Source organism: Tursiops truncatus, chromosome 11 (genome assembly GCF_011762595.2).
Source record: "Tursiops truncatus isolate mTurTru1 chromosome 11, mTurTru1.mat.Y, whole genome shotgun sequence".
Classification (NCBI taxonomy): Eukaryota; Metazoa; Chordata; class Mammalia; order Artiodactyla; family Delphinidae; genus Tursiops; species Tursiops truncatus.
Genome location: NC_047044.1, coordinates 75,870,227 through 75,893,886, shown reverse-complemented (window position 1 = coordinate 75,893,886; position 23,660 = coordinate 75,870,227). Strand labels below are relative to the sequence as shown.

Sequence of the window (23,660 nt, the reverse complement as noted above, 5' to 3'; positions counted from 1 at the left end):
GCTTGGAGTAGCTTGAGCTTCTTGGTTGTGTAGATTTTTTTAAATCAGTCTGAGAAGTTTTCAGCCATTGTTTCTTTGAATTTCATATTTTCATTACCCACGTTTCTTTTTTTAATTAATTAATTAATTAATTAATTTTTGGCTGCGCTGGGTCTTCGTTGCTGTGCACAGGCTTTCTCCAGTTGTGGCGAGCAGGGGCTACTCTTCGTTGAGGTGTGCCGGCTTCTCATTGTGGTGGCTTCTCTTGTTGCGGAGCATGGACTCTAGGCACGCAGGCTTCAGTAGCAGGCTTCAATGTGTGGGCTCAGTAGTTGTGGCACACGGGCTTAGTTGCTCCACGGCATGTGGGGTCTTCCCGGACCAGGGCTTGAACCCGTGTCCCCTGCATTGGCAGGCGGATTCTTAACCACTGCTCACCAAGGAAGTCCCATTATGCGAGTTTCTGAGACCTGTTCAATTTTCTTCCTTTTTTCTCGTTGTTCTTTACACTGTATAATTTCAATTAATATTCCTTCAAGTTCATTGATTCTTCTGCCATCTTGTTTCTTCTGTTGAGTCTCTGGGGTGAATTTTTCATTTCAGTTATTGTACTTTTCAACTCCAGAATTTTCATTTGGTTCTTTTTTATACTGTCTGATTCCTCCTTGAAAATTGCTATGTATGCATGTATTGTTGTTATACTTTTCATGTTCTTCAAATATGATTACCTTTATTTCTTTGAACATACATATAATAGCTATGTTGAAATCTTTGCTATATCCAATATCTAAGTTCACTCAGAGACAATTTTATTTGACTGCCTTTTTTCTTCAGTGTAGGTTAATACTTCACTGTTTATTTGAATATCTCTTTTTGTTTTTGCTGAATGTTGGACATTATTATTTATTTGTTTGTTTATTTTTTAATTTTTGGCTGCGTTGAGTCTGCTTCTGCGCATGGGCTTTCTCTAGTTGTGGCGAGCGGGAGCTACTCTTCGTTGAGGTGCGTGGGCTTCTCATTGTGCTGCCTTCTCTTGTTGCAGAGCACGGGCTCTAGGCACGCGGGCTTCAGTAGTTGTGTTACACGGGCTTAGTTGCTCCACGGCATGTGGGATCTTCCCGGACCGGGGCTCAAACCCGTGTCCCCTGCATTGGCAGGCAGATTCTTAACCACTGCACCACCAGGGAAGCCCTGGACATTTTAGATAACCTATTTTGTGGGAACTCTAGATTTGTATTTTCCCTACTGAGAGTGGCTGTGGTTACTTTTGTTTTTTTTGTTTGTTTATTAACTTGCTTAGACTAAATCTATGAACTTTATCTCTCCTCTGGTATGCAGCCACTAATGTCTCTATTCAGTTTTTGTTGAATGTTCTTGTGTTTGTATGTGATCTTGGCTTTATAGGGGTTGCCCCTCTATCTGTGTAGGTTAAAGATCAAACAGTTGTTAAACACAGGTGCTTAACTACCTAGATCCAGTTAGCTTCTCTCCTCTGCTGATGGCCCTATAATTGTGTGTGGAGGGGCACGCACTTATTTAAAGATCGGGCCATTTCCAAAGTCCTTGTGGCCCTTTCCCATCTCCTATCTGTATCTTCTGTCTGCATCTCCACAACCTCAGAGTGGCCAGGAGGTTGCTGGCTTGGGCTCTCTTCTGTCTCTGCTGGTTATTCACACAGCCTCAGCCAAGGAAATGATTGTCTGACCACAACACAGCTTCAGGCTATTAAAGTCATTGGTCTTCCCCACTTGCCCACCTCAGAGACCATCACTTCCACTGACAGTGTTGCTGGGCATATGGTTCACCGCTGTAAATCAGATGAGCCCTCTTCAACTTCAGCAGAGAAACTGCCAGTCCTCACAGCCTGCCCCACCCTTGCAGAATCTTCACGTTGACTGAGCTGGGAGAGGAAGAGGGGCAGCCCCAGGCCAGAATACCACAGCTTCTTGCTGTTCTTACCCAAAGTTCAGCAGTTTTTAAAAGAAACACTTTTCAGGTTGTTTTGTGCCTTTGGTCAATTTCCAAAGTGCTGAAATGATTGCTGTTGTTGTTAAAATCAATTTTATCCAGCTTTAAAGGTGCTTTTTATTTTTTTTTAATTTTTATTGGAATATAGTTGCTTTATACCATTGTGTTAGTTTCTACTGTGCAGCAAAGTGAATCAGCTATAGGTATAAATATATCCCCTCTTTTTTGGATTTCCTTCCCGTTTAGGTCACCAAAGAGCATTGAGTACAGTTCCCAGTGCTATAGTAGGTTCTCATTATGAAGTCGCTTTTTAAAGGGAGGATTTTGCCAGTCTCCTCACTCAGCCATAGCCAAAAGCCCTGCTCTTCCCCTTCACTCCTTTTACTGAACGTCTCTTTTCTCTCATGATTAAGCACTCATCTACCCTTCTGAACACTGGCTCCTTCTTTGGTTCTTTCACTAACCCCTTTTGTTAATATTGAAATGTGGGCAGAATACAAGGTTTTTGCCCTTCATAGTCTTCTTTCTCTCCACACTCTCAATATTGTCATAGTTTCCCAAGCCTTTAACCATCATGTCATACAGATGCTTATAGGGTCATTATTTCTAGTGTATTCCTCTACCCCTGAACTCCAGTTACAAAATGCTGAGTGCTGGCTACACAATTCTGTATGAACATCTTGTTGTCAATACAAAGTCAACATCTTCCATTCCTGTCTTTAGCTTACAATCATTTTTCCACTTGACCTTTTGTGCCTTGCATAGACTAGCTTGTGGTTATGTGATTGGATTTATCACATAGCACCAATATTCTTTTATTCACCAGAATCTGACCACTTGGCTTTATCTTTGATTTGTCACTTTTCCTCATTCTCTGTATGTGTTCATTTGCCTGTTAGATAATATTTTCAAGGGACTTAGCATGGAGCTTTTTGCATAGTAAGTGCTCACTACACGATGGTGGTCATTATCGTTGTTTCATAAAATTTTAAAACTATCTCAGCAACGTCTGTCTTCTCCATGTTATGAAGAAAGGATGGAGTTGTGAAAGGAATGGTAGATTGAGAATCAACTAATCTAGTTTAGGATTCTAGTCTGCCACTTAGAGCCACTTGACCTTAGAAAACTCCCCTAACTTTTCTGAGCCAGTTTCTTCATGTAAAAATTTGGGGATCAGTAATATTTTCCTGGAGATATATATATATATATATATACACACACATATATATGCATGTGTGTGTATATATACCATAGGCTTGCTGGAGAAAATCAAATGCAATAACTAAACTTATAATATTAATATCTTACACTTTATTAAGGAAAGCCATTAACCCTCAGCTTCCATGCTAATTTCAGGCTCTTTTTACTTTTCTCCTGGTCTACAATAACTTCCAAACTAGTTTCCCGACATCTGCCTAAAGCCACATTGCTGTAGGTTAATCTTAATAGCTGTCATATCTAATGATATCACTCCCCTGCATGAAAACCTGCATTAGATGAAGTAAATCTAAACCCAGCTTGACATTATTGCCCCAGATTACATTTTCTTCCTTATCCCCTATTTCCCTATAAATATCTTATTTCCGAGCAGAACTCAACTGCCCCCTTTCACTAAACATGCTTCATGCCCCACTGTCTTGGGCCTGTTCTCCAAGGTCCCTCTTCCTGCACTTACCCCCTGGTATTCCTCATTTCCCTGCCCAAAGCCTGACCTCACCTGAGTTTATGTGTAAATATTCCATTCTCTATGAAGCTTTTAGTTTCTTGTTTGCTTTGAATGCAAACATCATGTCTTAATACAACATTTTTTACCCTGGAGTGCCCTGATCATGGTCATCAATAAATATAGTAAGAGGGTTTCTTCTTTGTTTAATATGAACAGGAACACACCTTATTTTTCAAGTAATCTTTTTTTCTCTCCTTCCATGTTGACAGCTTACTGAAAGCATGTTCTATAGACTCAGTTTTGCCCTAAGCAAAGGAGATCTGTTTAGAGTTTGGTTTCTAATGGAAAAGAATGTCATGACCTAATGAAAAATTAAAATTTTCTCATCTTGTCACTTTTCTACATGTGGAGTCTTTTAAGTTAAAAGGAAATGACATTTATGGTAGCCTTATTATGAAATAGTTTCTGCTGAGTCCAGAGTCATTTAATGCAGTGTTACTTAGTGAACCTCATTAAATAGATGCTTCTTTTGAAAATCTCTGGAGTATGATTTAATAATGTGACCTGACAAACCCTTGTAGTGACTAATCGAAGTGGATGCCATCAATCTGGAAATTTCTTGCTTAAATTCTGCTTGATTTTTCTTTCTGTTCTTAACATTAGATTGGTGGTCCTCAAACTTTAATGGAAGAATTGGAGGCGTTTTTATGCATATGCCCAGGCTGTGGCCTCAAAATTGTGGTTTCATAGATTGCGATGGGGTTCAGAATTTCCATTTTTAATAGCATCCCAGGTATATCTAATGCAGGTGATGCACAGACCACACTTCGTAGTGAAATGCTGCCCTTAATGAAAATTCTATGTTACGTTGAACTTTTTTAGACTGGCTAACCTAATTTTTAAATCTTTTTTTAAAAACCTTTCTCATTACAGAAACAGAAGATCTGTGGGAGCTTGACTTTGCAGCATCACATGCTAGAACCTGTTCAGCGGATTCCCCGGTATGAGATGCTCCTTAAGGACTACCTAAGGAAATTGCCCCCTGGTTCTCCGGACTGGAATGATGCTAAAAGTAAATACTCCCCCCACCCCGGCCCCACCCCTGCTTTCCATTTTGGGATAATTTAGTGGCCAAGTAGGCTTGTGATTTCAAAGTGAGATAGGTCTCATAGCCACTTTAGTAAAATATTGGTGCCAGAAAATAACCTCACTGGAAATTGTCATCAGTACCTCAATTAGGCAAACACTTTTGAGCCCAAATCATAGGCTTGGAGCAATGCAAATCACATTTCTCATGCTGGTTTCACGTTAATCATTAACTCTGAAATATAAAACTAGTCTTAGAGACATCTGGAATAGCAATACACAATTACCTTCTCACAGGAAGAATACAACCATTCAGAATTACTAGTGCTGCTGGTTAATTAGGTAGGTTGATACATACCAAGAAAACTAAGATGATATTTACTATGTAAAAATAGCCTAAGCAAAGTGATATCTCTCTACCTTTCTCTACTCTAAGACAGAAGAGGCAATGGTGCTGTTTAGTGTCAGTTAACATCTTCCCTGAGAAAACTTTATTCCTGCTCTACTCCTGTGCTACATTAGATCATAATGGAAGACTTTTTAGGGCTTAAGAGTTTCAATAAGAATTTTGTTTTCTTGTGTACTTTAAAAAAAAATCAGTTAACTGTGAAGAGAAGATTTAACTTAGATTAGTAATCAACATGTACAAACAATACTGGTGTACAATCTTAAAGCATTGCTACTTTCTCTAATAATTTTTTGTCTGCTGTTATAAGTGAACCTTGTTGAGAGATGAACACAAAACACAATGTTTGGTCTTAGAGACTGGGTCTTTTTCTGAACATAGGCTATCTGTGATGTTTCTCCCACCATCCAAGTGAGTTGGTGACCACAGGAACTTCTCATCTCCCCTTTCTTCCTCTAAAGTTTAGAATTATTCTAACTTGTCTTCTTCCACTTTGCACTTCATCTCCACTTTCCACTCACCTGGCCTGAGTGCTTGGTTTTAGTAGTGGTAGGATTGGAGGTTGGATCACCATTGCTACTACTCAAACTAGTCTCTTGGGTGGTGGTCCCAGCCCATCTTAATTTGTCTCCCTCTACCTTGGATCCTATGTAGAATGCAAAGAATTGTCAAAATCAGGATAGTTCTCTAAAATGTAAACAACAATTCTGCTTCTTCTATACTCAAAACACTTTGACTCCTGCTAAGGTAGCTATGTCAAAAATCAGAGAGTCAGCAACGTAATAGGGTATTCTATTACTCTTTTTGGTTTCCCATTACTACTTACACTAAAATTGTAAGGAAATCACAGAAGTACTTTTAGAGACCTAAAAGTAGAGGGGAAAGCAACACAAGTGCATTTTGTTCAGCAGTAGAACGAAGAAGACAGAAAAGTTGGTTCAGAATAATGAGGTTGTTGTGGTAACAGAATTAACCCAACCAGTATTCATAAGATAGGAAAGAAAGGAAGAGAGCAGGACGTGTTGTAGGATTGAGAACATTCCCTCAGGTTAATCCAGCAGGAAGCCTTAGCTTCCACATCTCTTCACCAGTAGTCCCGAAGCTCCTACCTTGCCCATATCAGAGTTCCCATTCCCATCTCTCGCTACCACCTGCCCTAGCAACAAAACCCTCCATCAACATTGGCATCAGAAAATTCCCTTTCACCTAGACTAGAAATGTGAGTGTGTTTTCGCAGGGAAAAATGATTGTGCTTGGTGGTTAATTTGCTCATAAAACTAGTGAAATACTTACTACTGCTGAAATGTTGTAGAAATTTGAGTCAGAAGACTTTGGTTCTAATGTAGCCCTTCAGTATCATAATTTGTGACCTTAGCCAAGTCACATCACTCTCTACTTCTTTCATCTGCCAAATGAAGCTAATATACTTTCCATTCAAGGTTGCATAAGAATGAATATATATATGAAAGCCCCTGACCTAATATATATGAAAGCCCCTGACAAAGTTCCTTGTACCAAGCTAGTGTCAGGGTGTTTGTTATTTTGAAGGTCCCTTATCGATTAAAGGTACCTGAGAGCCTACTCACTGTATATGACTTTTAATGAGGAGATACCCTTCAAGTTCTAAATAATCTGCTTACAAATGAACTTTTGAAAGTATCCAGCTTATAAATGCAAATTGCCCCCTGCTTTTATCGTGTATCTTCGGCCTCAGATTTCTTCTTATTGTACTGTATATTATTCAGCTATCTAGTAACATAGTAAGGACAAAATGTATTTAATTTTCTTTTTTTCCATTTAGAATCACTTGAAATTATATCTACAGCAGCAAGTCATTCTAATAGTGCAATAAGAAAAATGGTAAGTGGTTTCCAGAGGAAATGGGAATATTCTAGTTAGATAATTGCCAATAATATAGTCTGATATTATCTACAGGTTTGGACCCAAATGAGTTGATACAAGTGAACAAAAAACATTGTTTATAAAATGTTTAGTGTTATCCCTCTTCTCCCAGGTTTTAATTTGGTCATAACTGACATACTTTATACCAAAATTTATGCTTAGTTCCAATCCCTTCTGAATTATGTATATTTTAGCTAAGGTCATTGATTAAAGGAACTAAGGTGAAACCTCCTTTTATATGATCTTGCTGTGTTTGTTTTAATTTCCTAGGAGAACCTAAAGAAACTCTTAGAGATTTATGAAATGTTGGGAGAAGAAGAAGACATTGTAAATCCTTCAAATGAACTAATAAAAGAAGGACAGATCCTCAAACTAGCTGCTCGGAACACATCGGCACAAGAACGCTACCTTTTCTTAGTGAGTTTTGTAGTATGAGCAAGTCACATAAGAATAACCCATAAACATTGTTATATGCATCTTGGAAAAGTAGGATGCTTGCTTGCTCTCACCAGAACAATTATATCTAACCTGGTTTAGTCAGTACTGTCAGGATTCCACATCAGGGAATGTCCTTAGTAACTGAAACTTGTTCTTTCAAGGACAAGTATTTTTCTATAATTTTTCTGTGTACTTACCGTGTATAATTTACTTCAGTAACTCGTAGTGAAGATGATTTAACATTTCCATGATGATAGTAGCCATCAGTGTATACGTGGGGACCACTATTTTTAATTCTTCTAGTTGAAGAAATATATAGACAAAGTTGTAAAACTTGTGCCTCAAATATCTATGTAAAAGTACATGAGTTTGCTACATAGTTCCTTTTCACTGCAATCAATCTCCATCCCTTCCTTAACTTCTGGGAAATGACAGTTAGTCTAGAACTTATTGAAAATATAGGAGCTCTCCCTGGGGCATCCAGGCCATTATATTTTAGTCTCTGTTAATTCCAGTTCCTTTCTATATCTAATGATATGATAATAATCATAATAGCTAACAATGAGCTAACATTGAGTAATAGCTCAGTAAATGTTAGCTATTACTATGATTGTTATTATAGGCAAAGAAACAGACACATTGGTAAAGAGGCTGCCCGGTAACTGGCACATGACACATTCTCAGGATGTTATTCACATCTGACTTTTCTGCTGCAAGGCAGTCATCTCACTAGCCTTAGTATGAGTTGTTGGGGGCTTAGAGGTTTCTATTGTCTGGTTACAGCTTCCTTTGAAAGGAAGGTTTACAGGAACTAATTGTCATGCAGAAGGATATTCAGTATCTCTCTTGAAAGCGTTTCTACTTCAAGTTTGTATAACTCAAGAAAATTGAAAACATGTCCACACAAAATTTATACATGAATGTTCATAGCAAAAGTATTCATTATAGCCAAAAAGTGGAAACAAACTAAATGTCCATCAGTTGATGAATGGATAAACAAAATGTGGTATAACCATGCACTGGAATATTATACGGCAGTAAAAAGGAATAAAATACTGATACATGCTACGTGGATGAACTTTGAAAACATTGTGTAAAGTGAAAGAAGCCATTCACAAAAAACCACACTGTGTGATATGATTCCATTTATATGAAATGTCTAGAATAGGCAAATGCATAGAGGCAAGAAGTAAGTAGTGGTAGCCTAGGGCTGGTGGGGAGGAGGAAATGGATACAGGATTTCCATTTAGAGTCAGGAAATGTTCTAAAATTAGATAGTCGTGATGGCTGCACAATTTACAACTATATAAAAACCATGAATTATACATTTTAAAAGGGTATATGAATTATATCTCAATAACTTTAAAAATTTATAGATATTTTACAAATTAACTATAAAAAAATCTTCATTGGAGCTCAAAAGAAGAACTTCACCTTTCAGAAGCTTTACAGAGACCTAAATGTAAATCAGGGACATGTGATGTCATGTTAGGGTCCAGAGGGCTGTTTATTTTGAAATGTAGGTTTTGTTATTCAAATATGGTGAGGCCAACACATCAGGAGATGATTGCCATTGAAAAGATAGTTATACTCGCAGATTCCAAAAGGAGGGGGCATGCCACACCATGGAAGGAGCTACATGAGAAAGCACCAGAGTTGGTCAGAAGGCAGAGAAAGCTAGCAGCAAATGTGGGCAAGAGCCTGTACTGTGGTTTCTGCGAGAAGGAATAGGCAAGGCAGAGAAAACCAGCTTAGAGTTTGCTAGTTTAAATAATTTCATCAGGCTCTAGCACACAGGGACTGTTGACTGGTACCTAGCCTTAGGGTTCTTACGGAAGGGGAATACTGGTTCGGAGTGTAAGCGCTCAATAGAGGAGGTGCTTGGGGTGTGAGTTCTGGATCTGTTGGTTTCCATATGGAAGTCATGCTTGCAGGTGAGTCACTCACTGTCTTCAAAGAATTGAGTAGTCGTGAGAGGGGGCAGTCCTCCAATGTCAGCAAGGCCCCAAGATGTCAAAGCATCAAAAATCCAGATTAAAAAGACATGCTTAATATACTGTTCTGGGCAAAATGCCTGGGAGTCGGTGTCTTCCCTTTGTCTTTACCTGTAGGTGCTTAGGTAATTTTCCTTTCCCCTCTTCAACATCAGTGTCACAGTTTCTGTAGTTAAACTTTCAGCTCTGTGTCTAACCAATGGCCTTTGTTTAATTTTCACATTTGAGAATTATTCTGGAAATAGTTTTGGATTGAATACCTTAATTCAGAGCCAAATTAAACAGCTATTTGGAGGACGGATGGCAAAGAGCCTTGGGGGAATACAACAGTAGTGACTTAGAGAAAAGTACCCATCTTGTTCCAGTTATTATAAGCTATCAAACATATCGTGTCATTGCCTTCCAGGAGAATGGAGTCATACAGCAGAAACTTTAGGAAAGCCTTATTCATCTTTTGAAGACCATCTTAGAAGCAGTTCTTGTAGTGTTCATTCCTTCAGTCCTTCCCCTCTAGTACTGTACTTGTCACAGAATCTCTCCTCTCCCCAGCACACATTTATTCCCATGGAGCATCTTTTTTTTCTTATATGTAGAAACTTCAGAAGTACCTTTTACTTTTTCTCCTTTCTCTCTAGAAGGAAAATAGTTTTCTATTTCCTATTCTGGGGATATTACACGTGTAAATCTGAAAAACCAAGTTATATTTAGAATTTGATTTCATCTTTCAAATGATCATCATGTGTTTGTATATTTACTTGCCTCCACATCATGCTTTTTATGTTATGTAGGGTACTCTGTTGAGTAAGTAAATAACCACACCTGACATCTGAAAGTTAAAAAAAAAAATCACTGAATTATCCCATAGAGTGATAGGAGGTTTTATTCTTGCCTCTTTGGAGTTCTAGTCCTTATTTCCTTATACCTTTTGACAGAGTTATATATATTTTTTTCTCTTGACTTATTTAAACTTTGAATACAGGCCGGGCACTGGAAATTTTCTCCAACAATGTATTTTTACCTTCTAAAACAAACTTTAATGAACTGTCACTTGTGAGACATGAAATTGAATTATTTCAATCAAATAATATATTTTAAAGAGACTTAAAATAACTAGTCGAGGAACCCTGGAGATCAAGAAACAGGAACCTCCCTACATTTTTAATAAAGTTGAGACTTTCTTCTAGGTTTCGGCACAGCCTAGCACTTCTAGAGCTTGCCAGCCAGAGACTGCTTTGTCAATAACTACTTCTGAGCAGCGGGCATGGAATAAAAGGAGTTTCTTTCACTAAAAGGGAAAGTCAGTCTACTTGGTGCTACAGTTGTTATAACTCCCTCTTTTAGCACCAGCAAAACCCAGAGAAGGTGATGGTGGCTTTTGCCACAGGAGCCAGGTTCACCGAGGGAACAGGACTAGCTACTTAATTCCTTTACGTATATGGCATCTTCTTTGTAAGCATTATCACCTTCACCTCTAAGTAGAAGAAAAAGGGTATTTATTGGCTAGTCCTGTCCATTTTGGTGGCGCTTTGCAACTCCTGCAGTACCATTCAGACATGGCCAAATCCCCTCCTGAGAAGGCCTTATAGAAGAGAGAAAGAAATACTAACATGAACAGTTAGCAAGCTGTTGCCTTAATCAAGCTGGGATGGTGATGAGAACCTTTAAGAGTATTTTCAGATCTTTAGATTCTGTGTACTACAATGAGGCTGTGATTGCCATACTTAGAATACAGTGGACAATTAATGATGAAGCATTATGTTCCCTTCTAGAAATGTAAATGTGAAATGTGGTGCTCAGATATGTATGATAAAAATGTATTGGGCTTCCCTGGTGGCACAGTGGTTGAGAGTCCGCCTGCCTATGCAGGGGATGTGGGTTCGTGCCCCGGTCCAGGAAGATCCCACATGCCGCGGAGCAGTTAGGCCCATGAGCCATGGCTGCTGAGCCTGCGCATCTGGAGCCTGTGCTCTGCAACGGGAGAGGCCACAACAGTGAGAGGCCCGCATACCGCAAAAAAAAAAAAAAATGTATTTAGTGCCCTTTTATTTCTACATTATCCAGTGTGGAAATGAAATTTATGATGTTGGTTATAGGAAGTTGCAAAATAATGTATGAGGAACAAACTGTAAAAAATTTGCTTTCAGAATGAGTACAGTGGACATTGTCACATAAACATGTTGAAATGTTTTAAATATCCATCAACATTTCTTTCATGGTTGGAGCTAAAAAGAGGACCTGACAAAACAGGACATTATTCCTCATTTAATCCTCTCAACAACCTGTGACTTTTACAGATAATTATCCTGAGACATGAGAGGTTACATAAGTTTTTTGAGTTCCCAGTTGCTTTTGTCTTACAAAAATATATTTAAGCCTAGAAACAGTGTTAGAAACAATAAATATGAAGTAGAAAGATAAATATGGACCTTCTTTAGGAATCTGCCTACAAATTAACCCCCATATTTAGAGTTTCATCCTTTTGCATGTTTTAACATATTTAAAAGTTAATTAACTGCCTTCCCCAAATCATTGCTTGGTACTGATTAGCAGGAGCTGTTCATTGTTTTGTTTTGTTATAAATTTATTTATTTATTTATTTTGGGCTGCGTTGGACCTTTGTTGCTGCGCACGGGCTTTCTCTAGTTGCGTTGAGCAGGGGCTGCTCTTCGTTGTGGTGTACGGGCTTCTCACTGCGGTAGCTTCTCTTGTTGCGAGCGTGGGCTCTAGCCATGCGGGCTAAACTAGAGAGGCTCTAGAGCTCAGGCTCAGTAGTTGTGGCGCACGTGCCCAGTTGCTCTGCGGCATGTGGGATCTTCCTGGACCAGGGCTTGAACCTGTGTCCCCTGCATTGGCAGGCGGATGTGTAACCACTGCACCACCAGGGAAGACCAGGAGCTGTTCATGGTTGACTAGAAATGAGGCACTAATTTGATTCAGTTTCAAAATAAGTTTCTTCATTTTAAATAAAGACTTTTTGCTAAAATAAATGACTTTTCTGTTAATTTGTACATGAAGAATTCTTAAGCAAGATGTGGGGCAGGGGCTTCCCTGGTGGTGCAGTGGTTGAGAGTCCGCCTGCCGATGCAGGGGACATTGGTTCGTGCCCCGGTCTGGGAAGATCCCACATGCCACGGAGCGGCTAGGCCTGTGAGCCATGGCCGCTGAGCCTGCGCATCCGGAGCCTGTGCTCTGCAACGGGAGAGGGCACAACAGTGAGAGGTCCGCATACTGCAAAAAATTTGCCCACTTTTTTAAACAACATTAAACACATTGGTAAAAATAATTGCTAAATATTAATCTTTTCCTCTAACAGCTGTTGTAGACTTGTTGCCTGACATAACAGTTAGAAATTTTTTTGTCTTCAACTTACATGGTTGAGAACTTCAGTTTCTTGTATATAGAGGTCCTTAATAAATTATTGCTGAGCTTAATTTCCTTAACTAATTTCCTTACTAATACAAAATGATGATTGGTTTACTTAAATATTAATAAAATATTTATGAACCAACACAGAGGGGAAGTATATGTTACAAATTTTAAAATATGACAATTCTGATACAAGCATAAAAGCTCTCTGGTATTTAAGTAATTTTTCTCACATAGAAAGTATGGTATTCCCTGGAATTTTTGTCTAGGGCTACTTTCAATATTGGTCACTTTCCTCTGTCTTCGTTTTCCTTTTTTTGACATGTGTTCTGCCTTCTTGCAGTTCAACAACATGTTGCTGTACTGCGTGCCAAGATTCAGCTTGGTGGGCTCTAAATTCACAGTTCGAACCAGGGTTGGCATTGATGGAATGAAAATTGTAGAGACTCACAATGAGGAATATCCACACACTTTCCAGGTATCTGGGAAAGAGAGAACACTGGAACTGCAAGCCAGGTAAGAGAACCATTCCTCTCTCACAACTTTACAAAAGAATCGGAATAAATCGTAGGACAAAATAATTCTGAGGATCTATTCCATGTCTGGTTGGACATAAATGTAAAGAGGTAAGCTCTTGAAAGTCAAGAATTATGTCTTCCCTTTTGGTTCCTCTGTAGTGCCTAGGATAGTGGTTTTTCAGACAGTAAGCATTCAGTAAATTAAAGTGACCAAATTGTTGCATTCAAGCCAAAGTTTTGAGTCTTCTAGGAAAAAGTTCTCTAACCTTTTTCCGCCATCCCTCCTTTTGGTCCACAAATGTTTATTGATGTTTATTATTTCATGATAAATGTTGAAGCTTTAACTATCTGTCCTTCAGAGACTCTGCATTTATAGGACCTAATGGCACTTTGATGGAGAGAATGATTTTGGAAATCAATCATTTGGGAGGCATTTTGGAAAAGATGATTCTCCTGCCACAGTTGAGGATACATGAAGGGGGCCATTTGGGGCTCTAGTAGCCTCTAGCAACCAGGACTTCTGGAAGGGGTGGCTCTTCTTATATGCTTATTGAGTGGGAGAGAAAGAGCTGGAGGCCTAGCATCCATCCCCCTAGCATAACCCTGTTTGGAAAGAAAAAAAACGAAACAAAACATGAGAACCACTGTAGTAGATCACAGCTACCTCATGCATGAACCTCTAGAAGACAGAGTGCTGTCAGGTTTTAAAATATCTGCTTTAGGAAACTGTCATCCATTTATCCTATAAAAAAAAACAAACAAACCTAGCATGGTGAAAATTGAGATCCACCAAAAGTTCACAGATCAGAGGTTAACTACTGATCCCAGCTCTGATGGTTTTCATACCCTAGAATCCATGGAGAATCAGAGAGCCCTTCTGTTCCTTTCTATTCCTTTGCACCAATAGCATGTGGTTCTGGCTGCTTAGGTGAACTCATCCTGGATATTTGTGTTTAGTAACTATGTACGAGCTTAAACTTCACATTTTCAAAAGAGAATAAATTATTTTAATAGGAATCTGTACCCAGGGAGCCAGGGAATTGGTGATTATAGATATGAACATGTGGCAGGTTAGGAAAGTTTGAAGAAATACCTAGCCAGTTCTTTGATTTCCCACAGAAAATATATAATGAAGCTGTATTACTTAGGGAGCTGCCAGGAGGCTGCCCTGAGGATTAGGAGGCAGCATTTCAAGCATGAGTTCAAATGGTGGAGGACTTGGCTTGGATGTTATGGTTTTCCTACTTTATCATGGTGGGATTTGGACCCCAGCCATCAAACCCAAGAGAACAATTTATGTTACTGTACTTGGAAGCCCCTGACCTAAGTCCTCACTCAGTGGTTGACTCCCTGAATGATTGGCCCTGGCCACAGAGAAGACTCATCAATTGTTCTGATCATCATAGAAGTCTTCATTACAGATGAATGAAGGTTCTGCTGGCTCTGAATATCAGCATAGTTCCAAATCTGCAAACCCAAGAGATGTGTCTGAACAGCAGAAGAGAGATTGTCAAGGATTCTTGGGTTGCCTGAGTTGAGACGGACTCCAGCCCCCCTCCATTAGCAGGTTGGGCTGTTTTTGCTTCAGGATGGGGCTGATTCATGAAAATTTTTCTTAAGTACAGGCAGTTATCATTTTGTAGAGTTCCAATATGCACTATTGGATACATTCCAATTAGTACTGAAAACACATTCATTTTTCCTTAAATTTCTTATTCCCCTAATCTCATTGCTTTAGTTGTATTTATGATTATATGATGAATTGAAGATCTGAATGAAGTGTGATTACTTATCTTCTGGTCTATAATGACTCTCTCAAGAATGTAGACAAACACTGAAATTCTCAGAAAGTCTGAAGGATTACATGGAACCCCAAATTGGGTATATATTTGGTGATATTTAAAGAGAATTCACTTCTGAAGCCAACACAGAAAAAAATGTTCTACTTTTCTTATTAAATAAGTCAGCCTGAAGACTGACCTCTCACACTCTGCCTCCCCTTCCATATTCAAAAGAATATAAACTTTTGAAACAAAATTATTTTATGTAGTTTTTATTCAATGGTTTTCTATTGCTGAATGGATATAAAAATATAGTGATGAGTAAATTAAACAAAGGAGTAAATTTAAAAATCTGCCATGATTGAGAAAGTAAAACAAAAGGCATTAAAGACTTGTCAAGTTACTTTGCATTTAAAAGGCTAAAAGCAGCTAGCAAATAACTATGCTTCCAGAGCAATAGAGCTGATTTTGTGGGGGCGGGGCATAGCATTCGGGAGAAACCTTTTTTTTTTTTTTTTTTTTTTGGGAGAAACCTTTTTTGAGGGGCAAGATTAAAGCCCCTGCCCCCACCAAGGTTCTTGGTTCAGGATCCCCAGGTGAAATATAAGCAGAATCTTACATTTGACATGCACGGATTCCAGCAGTATTCCTGGCACATCATGATACTCAGTTTTTGTGAGAAAGATGGATGGTGTCACATGGATGGTATGATCACAGACTTATACATATGTGATACCTGTGGGACTGTGGCATGTGACATTCAGGCTGGGACAGGGACTCAGACTTAGCCCATGCCTACCAAATACATACAAACAAATAGAGCCCACTCTTCACAATCCCTCAGTTTGGAGATCTTACTGAGTACAAAGTCTACTAAAAGGGAAATTTTTTCCCAACAGAAAATTATTAAATACTGGGGTTCATTAATATGTGAAACCTCCTTCCTACAGGCATTTAAATCTTCATTGTGTTTTATCTATAATGAATTAGGTATGGTATTGCCTGAAGCCTAGCAAAATAGAATTAAATTGTTTACCAAAGGAAATGTTACATAGCTCCCTAAGGCTTTACACAGATAATTTATAGTCTCAAGGATAATTGCAGTCTTTTCTAAGATGGGTTGTGACTAGCAGCCTTTCAAAGCCTCATGTGTTTTCATAAAGGTGAATTGGAAGACTAGGCCTATATCTAGTATAATGCTAGATCTACAGATACCTGATATATACAACTAGATGATGGTGGTTAAACTAATAGAAGCCAAACTTAACTCTCTCCATCAAAAGTTATGTGTACCAAAGTAAGTGGATGGTATAAAACTATGTTTATGAATTCATTTGTTCAATTGCCAGAGATTCTGTTTAATTTTTATTATAACTCTTTCTTGGACATCCCTGAATTTTCCAGAAAGTTGGACTAACATAAATACAGTTGTATGCACCAGGTATAACTCATTAATGTTCTCTTTATTCACTTTAATTTTTCGTTGTTGTTTGTTTTAGTTCTGAGCAAGACAAAGAAGAATGGATCAAGGTAAACCTGATTTCTATTTTCATTTTTGTTTTGTGGTAACCTCTGTATGTGTACCCAGATGTGCACATATTGTTGTATTATGCACATATTGTAGTCATCAGAATAAGGTCATTTAATTTTTAAGGTGATTTCCATCCTAAATATTTGTTTAATAAAGTGTTTTTATTAATTTGCATGTGATACTTTAATATCTGCTTTGAATTTCATGTATATTTTAGGCACTTCAAGAGACTATTGATGCTTTCCATCAGAGGCATGAAACCTTCAGAAATGCAATTGCCAAGGATAATGACATTCACTCAGAGGTTTCTGTAAGTTGAATTAAATTCTTTAAGTTCTTTTCTCTTTGCAGTTGCAGAAGATCTATCTAGTTATTTTGTTACCCAGTCTTTTCCCTTTGCATTGCCATAACTGGCTATTTGGACAGGATCTCATTTCTTCTTAGATGAATACAATAGAGTGCCTTTTCATGCTTCTTAAATGTCTTTGAACTTTTTTTTTTTCCTCTCTCTTTTTCTGGATCTTGAGTTTCAGAACATGGTATGAGCAATGTTGTTAAAATTCTTTTTAAAACAAATAAATGAATGAACAGATGGATGGATGGAAATGACAGTTTTTGCCATTAAAATTGAATCTCTTTCCTTTTTAGACTGCTGAGCTAGGAAAAAGAGCCCCAAGATGGATCCGAGATAATGAAGTTACAATGTGTATGAAATGCAAGGAGCCTTTTAATGCCCTGACGAGGAGAAGGCATCATTGTCGAGCATGTGGACATGTATGTGAGCTTTCTTGGTCATTAAGGTTGTTAGTCACTATATAAGTGTTGTAAAATCATTAACTTGGAAAAACACAAAGAAATCATTCAATAAATCACTTAGTTGATAAACTTTTGTTGGTGATAACTTTATGCAAAGCACTGTGCTGGGTCCTGGAGAAAAACTGGTAAGCAAAATGGTAGCCAGCTTCAGAGATCACATTCTAATGGAGAAAACAGATCAAATTAACAGACAAGCATTTCAAATGACTATAAATGCAATAAGAAATCAAGAAGTTAAAGTGGGGAATAACGGTAATGGAAGAGGATTTGGAACCAATTTTAGTTAGAAAAATGAAGACCTATCTGAGGCGTTTGATATTTAAGCTGATGCCTAAAAGGTGAGAAAGAGCTAACCATAAGGAAGAAGGCAGGGGCTTCCCTGGTGGCGCAGTGGTTGGGAGTCTGCCTGCCGATGCAGGGGACACAGGTTCGTGCCCCGGTCCGGGAGGATCCCGCATGCCGCGGATTGGCTAGGCCCGTGAGCCATGGCCACTGAGCCTGCGCGTCCGGAGCCTGTGCTCCACGAAGGGAGGGGCCACAACAGTGAGACGCCTGCGTACCGCAAAAAAAAAACAATAAAGAAAGAAGGCAGGAAGAGCATTCAGGCAGTGAGAGTTGTATGTCAAAAGCCCTGAGGTAGGATAGAGCTTCATCTATTCTTTTTAATTTTTAAATTTTTCTTTTTCTTTTTCTTTCTTTCTCTTTCTTTCTTTCTTTCTTTCTTTCTTTCTTTCTTTCTTTCTTTCCTTCTTTCCTTCCTTCCTTCCTTCCTTCCTTCCTTTCCTTTCTTTCTTTCCTTTCCTTTCCTCCCTCCCTCCCTCCCTCCCTTCCTCCCTTCCTTCCTTCCTTCCTTCCTTTCTTTTTGCGGTATGCGGGCCTCTCACTGTTGTGGCCTCTCCCGTTGCGGAGCACAGGCTCTGGATGTGCAGGCTCAGCGGCCATGGCTCATGAGCCCAGCCACTCCACGGCATATGGGATCTTCCTTGGACCTGGGCATGAACCCATGTCCCCTGCATCAGCAGGCGGACTCTCAACCACTGCGCCACCTGGGAAGCCCAATTTTTTTATTTTTAAAAATAACTTTATTTATTTATTTTTGGCTGCATTGGGTCTTCGTTGCTGAACACAGGCTTTCTATTTATTTGCAGTGAGTGGGGGCTACTCTTCGTTGTGGTGCACAGGCTTCTCTCTGCAGTGGCTTCTCTTGTTGCAGCGCATGGGCTCTAGGCATGCGGGCTTCAGTAGTTGTGGCACGTGGGCTCAGTAGTTGTGGCACACGGGCTTAGTTGTTGTGCAGCATGTGGGATCTTGCGGGACTAGGGCTCAAACCCATATCCCCTGCATTGGCAGGCAGATTCTCCACCACTGCGCCACCAGGGAAGCCCTGATCTATTCTTGAGACTGCCAAAAGGTCATGTAGCTGGAGCATAATGAGCAATCTAAGAAATAGAAAGATAAATAATAACCAAAGGAGTCAATGACTTTGAGAAAATATGAGATGGAACCTATAGCTTAAGTAGAAGTTCAGACTTTTGATGGGGAGAGGGAAACTTCCCTCCATTATAACGGAAAGGATAAAGGGAAAGATGAGTGGAAATGTGGGTGTGTTTTTGATTTGGTGGTGGGAAATGAGGGAATTTAGGTCTGATAATATCTACATATTCATTGAAGTATGAGGAAGAGTCATCATCTGAAAGTGAAGGGGGAAGTAAGAGGGAGGGGGGAGATTTGAGAAAGAGAGCTAAGTATGTAATAGTTGTCTCTGGGCAGGAAAAAATGAGCCTACCAAAGAAACAAAGATGCCTATTAGAGGTTTATGGTTATAAATTTAAAAGGACACACTAGTCCATTTAATGGAATGAAATATCTCTAACAAGATTCAGCAACTCAAGCCAGCTAAGGCAGTTGACAGGTTTTCAGGGATTGAATTGTTTCATATGGAAAGAGTGAGAAGGAACAAAGCATGACCTGAAGTTGGAGAGAAGTAGCAGCAGGTTTTGGAGGGCCTTGTAAACCAAGTTGAAGATTAATACTTTCTTCTAAAAAGCAACACATAAGCATAGAGAAAGGTAGGCATTGTAGTGTCATGACTGAATGTATTATTAGTATGCTTTCGTGCAACAGTTTTTATTGATAGTACATTCAGATTATTCTCAATTACATTGCAGATTTATTCTTCCTTTTTACCTAAGTTTTGATTCAGTGAGACAGTTTTATAATCAAAATCAAATTGATAGCAAACATCTTTTTTCCCCCCCTCAGTGTAAGACTTTTTTAAATCTCTCATTGAGTTTGCTTGAAATGATTTCAGATATTGACATACTTGCTTTCAGTAAACAAACAAAAATATGTATGTACTGTGACATACTTTGAAAATAAATATTAGTTGATATGAATTTGCAGATACAGACATGTCTAATTTTAAATCCTAGTGTAATTTCATTGGAAGTATGAGAAAACAATGAACAATTTTTTATTATGAATTTTACATGATGTGAATCTAAACCGAAAGTTTTACTAATATTTAATTTCTTAAATATAGTTTGTCCACTATAAATGAGGGAAAATATTCTTCTAGAAGCAAGAAGATAATTTTATTTATTTATTTATTTGGCTGTGTCAGGTCTTAGTTGCACCATGCGGGATCTTTGTTGTGGCATGTGTGATGTTTCATTGCAGGACGCAGGCTTCTCTCTAGTTGTGGCCTGTGGGCTCCAGAGCATGCAGGTTCAGTAGTTGCGATGCACGGGCTCTCTAGTTGTGGCACATGGGTTCTAGAGTGCGCAGGCTCAGTAATTGCAGCGCGCAGGCTTAGTTACCCCACAGCATGTGGGATCGTAGTTCCCCCACCAGAGATTGAACCCACGTCCCCTGCACTGGAAGGCAGATTCTTAACCACTGGACCACCAGGGAAGTCCCCAAGAAGATAATTTTTTAAACTGCAAGGTTATTTTTTAAACAGGTACTATAAATAGCAAAATACACAAGGACAATTTCTCATAGAGCTTACAGCCTAGTTAGGGTGACAAACATTAATCGAAAAATCACACAAGTATATGATTACAAATTGTGATCAGTGCATGCAAAAAGCACATGGAGGGCTTCCCTGGTGGCACAGTGGTTGAGAATCTGCCTGCTAATGCGGGGGACACGGGTTCGAGCCCTGGTCTGGGAGGATCCCACATGCCGCGGAGCAACTAGGCCCATGAGCCACAACTACTGAGCCTGCGCGTCTGGAGCCTGTGCCCTGCAACAAGAGAGGCCGCAATAGTGAGAGGCCCACGCACCGCGATGAAGAGTGGCCCCTGCTTGCCACAACTAGAGAAAGCCCTCGCACAGAAACGAAGACCCAACACAGCAAAAATAAATAAATAAAAATTAATAAACTCCTACCCCCAACATCTTCTAAAAAAAAAAATAAAAGCACATGGAACTTTAATAGCACAGTGATAAGAGATGGGCTGTATTCTGGAAGTTGGAGGAGTTTTCCTTGAGGAAGAGAAATTTGAGTCAGTATCTGAAGGATGAGCAAGAGTTAACTCACTGAAGCAGAGATGAGAGAGGGAGGGAGCAGAGCACTCTAGGAGCTGTAAGAAGCTACTGTCACTGAAGATAGGGTAAGAGAGGTAAATCATGCAGGAATTTATAGGCCATGGTTAAGAATTTGTTCCTTATCCAAGAGCAAAGGGAAGACTTTAAAGAAATTTAAATAGAAGAGAAATATATCAGATTAGCATTTTTAAGGAAGCATCTGATGCCATTTGGAAAATAGCTTGGAGGGGATCTTAGATTAGTGGCCTGGACTCCAGTAGGAATGCTACAAGGACCAGTCGTGAGGCTATAATGGTCCAAACCAGGACATTGATAGCTTGGACTCAGGTAATTGCAAGGAAGATGTAGAAAAATGGACAGATTGAAAAAATATCTAGGAGATAAAATCAGCAGGACTTTATAACATGGTGAATCTATGGGGTGAGGTAGAGAGAGGTATCGGGATGACTCCTAGGTTTCTGACTTGCCATAACTGGTTAGGAGGCTGTGCTATTTCCAGCGATAGAGAGTACTCTGAGAGGGGAACAGGTTGGGAGGGACGAAGTGTGGTAAGGAGAAAGCTGGGAGCAAGGTAGACCATGAATTCACTTGGGGAAGATATAAAACGTCCAGAGGTATGAAGTGTAATGGTCTGGACCAAGCCTTTGAAGAGCTCCTACCTTTAGGGCCAGGAAGAGAAGGATAAGCAAGCAGAGCCCATCACAAACAGCATTATAATACATGACAAATACTCCAAATGTTCATGGGGATATTGTTAGTCTGATAAAATTTGCCCTTTACATTTAACTTTTTCTCATTTATTATTACCTATAACTGATTATTGCTTAAATCTTGTTATTTTTAAAATATGATTATTCACTCTTCTTTATTTTTTCTTAATTTAAGGTGGTTTGTTGGAAGTGTTCTGATTATAAAGCTCAACTTGAGTATGATGGTGGTAAATTGAGCAAAGTTTGTAAAGACTGTTATCAGATAATAAGTGGATTCACAGACAGTGAAGAAAAGAAAAGAAAAGGAATTTTAGAGGTATGAAATATTAAATATTGGATATCTTTCAGATTTTTATACTAGAAACAGAATTTTTTTTAACTCTGAAGAATACAAATAATATATTTTGTTATTTCTCTTAGTATTTAATAATTTGGACTATGATGAGCAAGATTTATATTTTTGTTCTATTGCTGACTCTTGCGCTCATGCTCAGTTGTACAGAAAGATGAGGGACAGTGCCATGTTAACCAATGTGCATTTGAGAGTAAATCCAGTCCTTCCTTGGCATCTGCGGGGGATTGGTTCCAGGACCCCTACAGATACCAAAATCCGCGGATGCTCAAGTCTCTTATATACAGTGGCGTGATACAGCCAGCTCTCCATATCCTTAGGTTCTACATCCACAGATATGGAGGGCTGATTGTGTATTGATTTTGTGAAGGTAGCTGTGGTCAAATATTAGAGTATTAATTGACATCTCTTCTAATGCCCAACTTACTACTATATATATATTTTTTAAGAGGAAAGCTTTTCTCTCAGTTTCATCATATTGGCTTTGAAAATACTGTATGATATTATTAAAATTTAGATTAAAGTCTTATTACCTGAAAAACTCTTCCAACTTATTGCATTAAAAGAATCGTTTAATGGCCAGTGACAGTAATCTGAGAACTACATTGAAATATTACTGAAATGTCTCACAAGTGAGTTTGATTCATGTTTTAGATAAATTCAAACCTCCCAAACCTAGGAACTGTAATGCAACTAGTATCTGAAATAAGTTTTACACCCAAAGATATTAACAACATAAGTAATAAACTACATAATAAGGGCTTTTTGACAGAAAGTTCAAGATAGCCTGGAATTATGTGAAGAATAGACTCATGATCAAAACTCTTATGTATCAAAAAAAAAAACTCTTATGTATCTAAAATCATAGACATACTTGGTTTATTAAGAATTTCTACAATTTATTTAAGAATCAATGAGTGTTTATTGAACCCTACACTGTATAAACATACAAAAAGTCATTTCTGTTAACTGAAGAAGGATCATAAACTTCAAGGTCCACTTGAGCTTAAAGTACAGGCCCACAAACTATAACTCTGCATTCTTCTAGGATATAGATGTTGCTTGTATGGCAGACCAGAGTGGACTTTCTCTGGCAGGGAGGGTGGAAAGACATGCTTCAGTAGCTTCCAGAAACACAGTCTCGAAAGACTGAACAGCAGCAATGGATGAGACTGGCATAGAATAATGAGTCAAATAACTTGTTTTAAGAAGTGCATTTCAGGCTGTATCTATGAAATAAAAATCTCTAGGTAGTTCTCTAGAAAAACCTGTACTTAGAGGAAAATTAATCAATTACTTATTAGGTTAACACATTTAATCAAATGTATTTATAGTGTGAAGTCCATAAGTAGAAGATAAGTGTGGATGTGTGCATATGCACACACACATACATATATATTTGAAACTTACTCATGACAACTAGTTTGTTATGTCCTCTAGACCAAGGATCAACAAATTTTTTCTGTAAAAGGGCAGAGAGAAACTATTTTAGTCTTTGCAGGCTGAAAGGCAAAACTGAGAATATTACTTCTAAAACAAGAGAGAAAACAAATTTTCTCAAATTTTTATTGACAAAATTAAAAGTAATAATTTAG

At 38.6% G+C, this 23,660-nt stretch overlaps 1 protein-coding gene across 9 annotated transcripts in view; it reads left to right on the top strand.

Moving 5' to 3' along the window:
• The window catches only part of FGD4 (FYVE, RhoGEF and PH domain containing 4), a 223,005-nt gene that overhangs the window by 184,141 nt on the left and 15,204 nt on the right, over positions 1 to 23,660 (top strand). For 8 of the 9 annotated variants that reach the window (XM_019935480.3, XM_019935471.3, XM_073788860.1 and 5 more), the window contains 8 exons: positions 4,547 to 4,685; positions 6,907 to 6,965; positions 7,278 to 7,424; positions 13,149 to 13,321; positions 16,604 to 16,634; positions 16,853 to 16,945; positions 17,284 to 17,409; positions 21,889 to 22,029. In XM_019935480.3, coding sequence (XP_019791039.2) covers positions 4,547 to 4,685; positions 6,907 to 6,965; positions 7,278 to 7,424; positions 13,149 to 13,321; positions 16,604 to 16,634; positions 16,853 to 16,945; positions 17,284 to 17,409; positions 21,889 to 22,029 — 909 coding nt within the window. Of the gene's footprint in view, positions 1 to 4,546; positions 4,686 to 6,906; positions 6,966 to 7,277; positions 7,425 to 13,148; positions 13,322 to 14,744; positions 14,891 to 16,603; positions 16,635 to 16,852; positions 16,946 to 17,283; positions 17,410 to 21,888; positions 22,030 to 23,660 lie in introns of those variants that run through there. The other variant, XR_012324456.1, reaches the window with a different exon arrangement.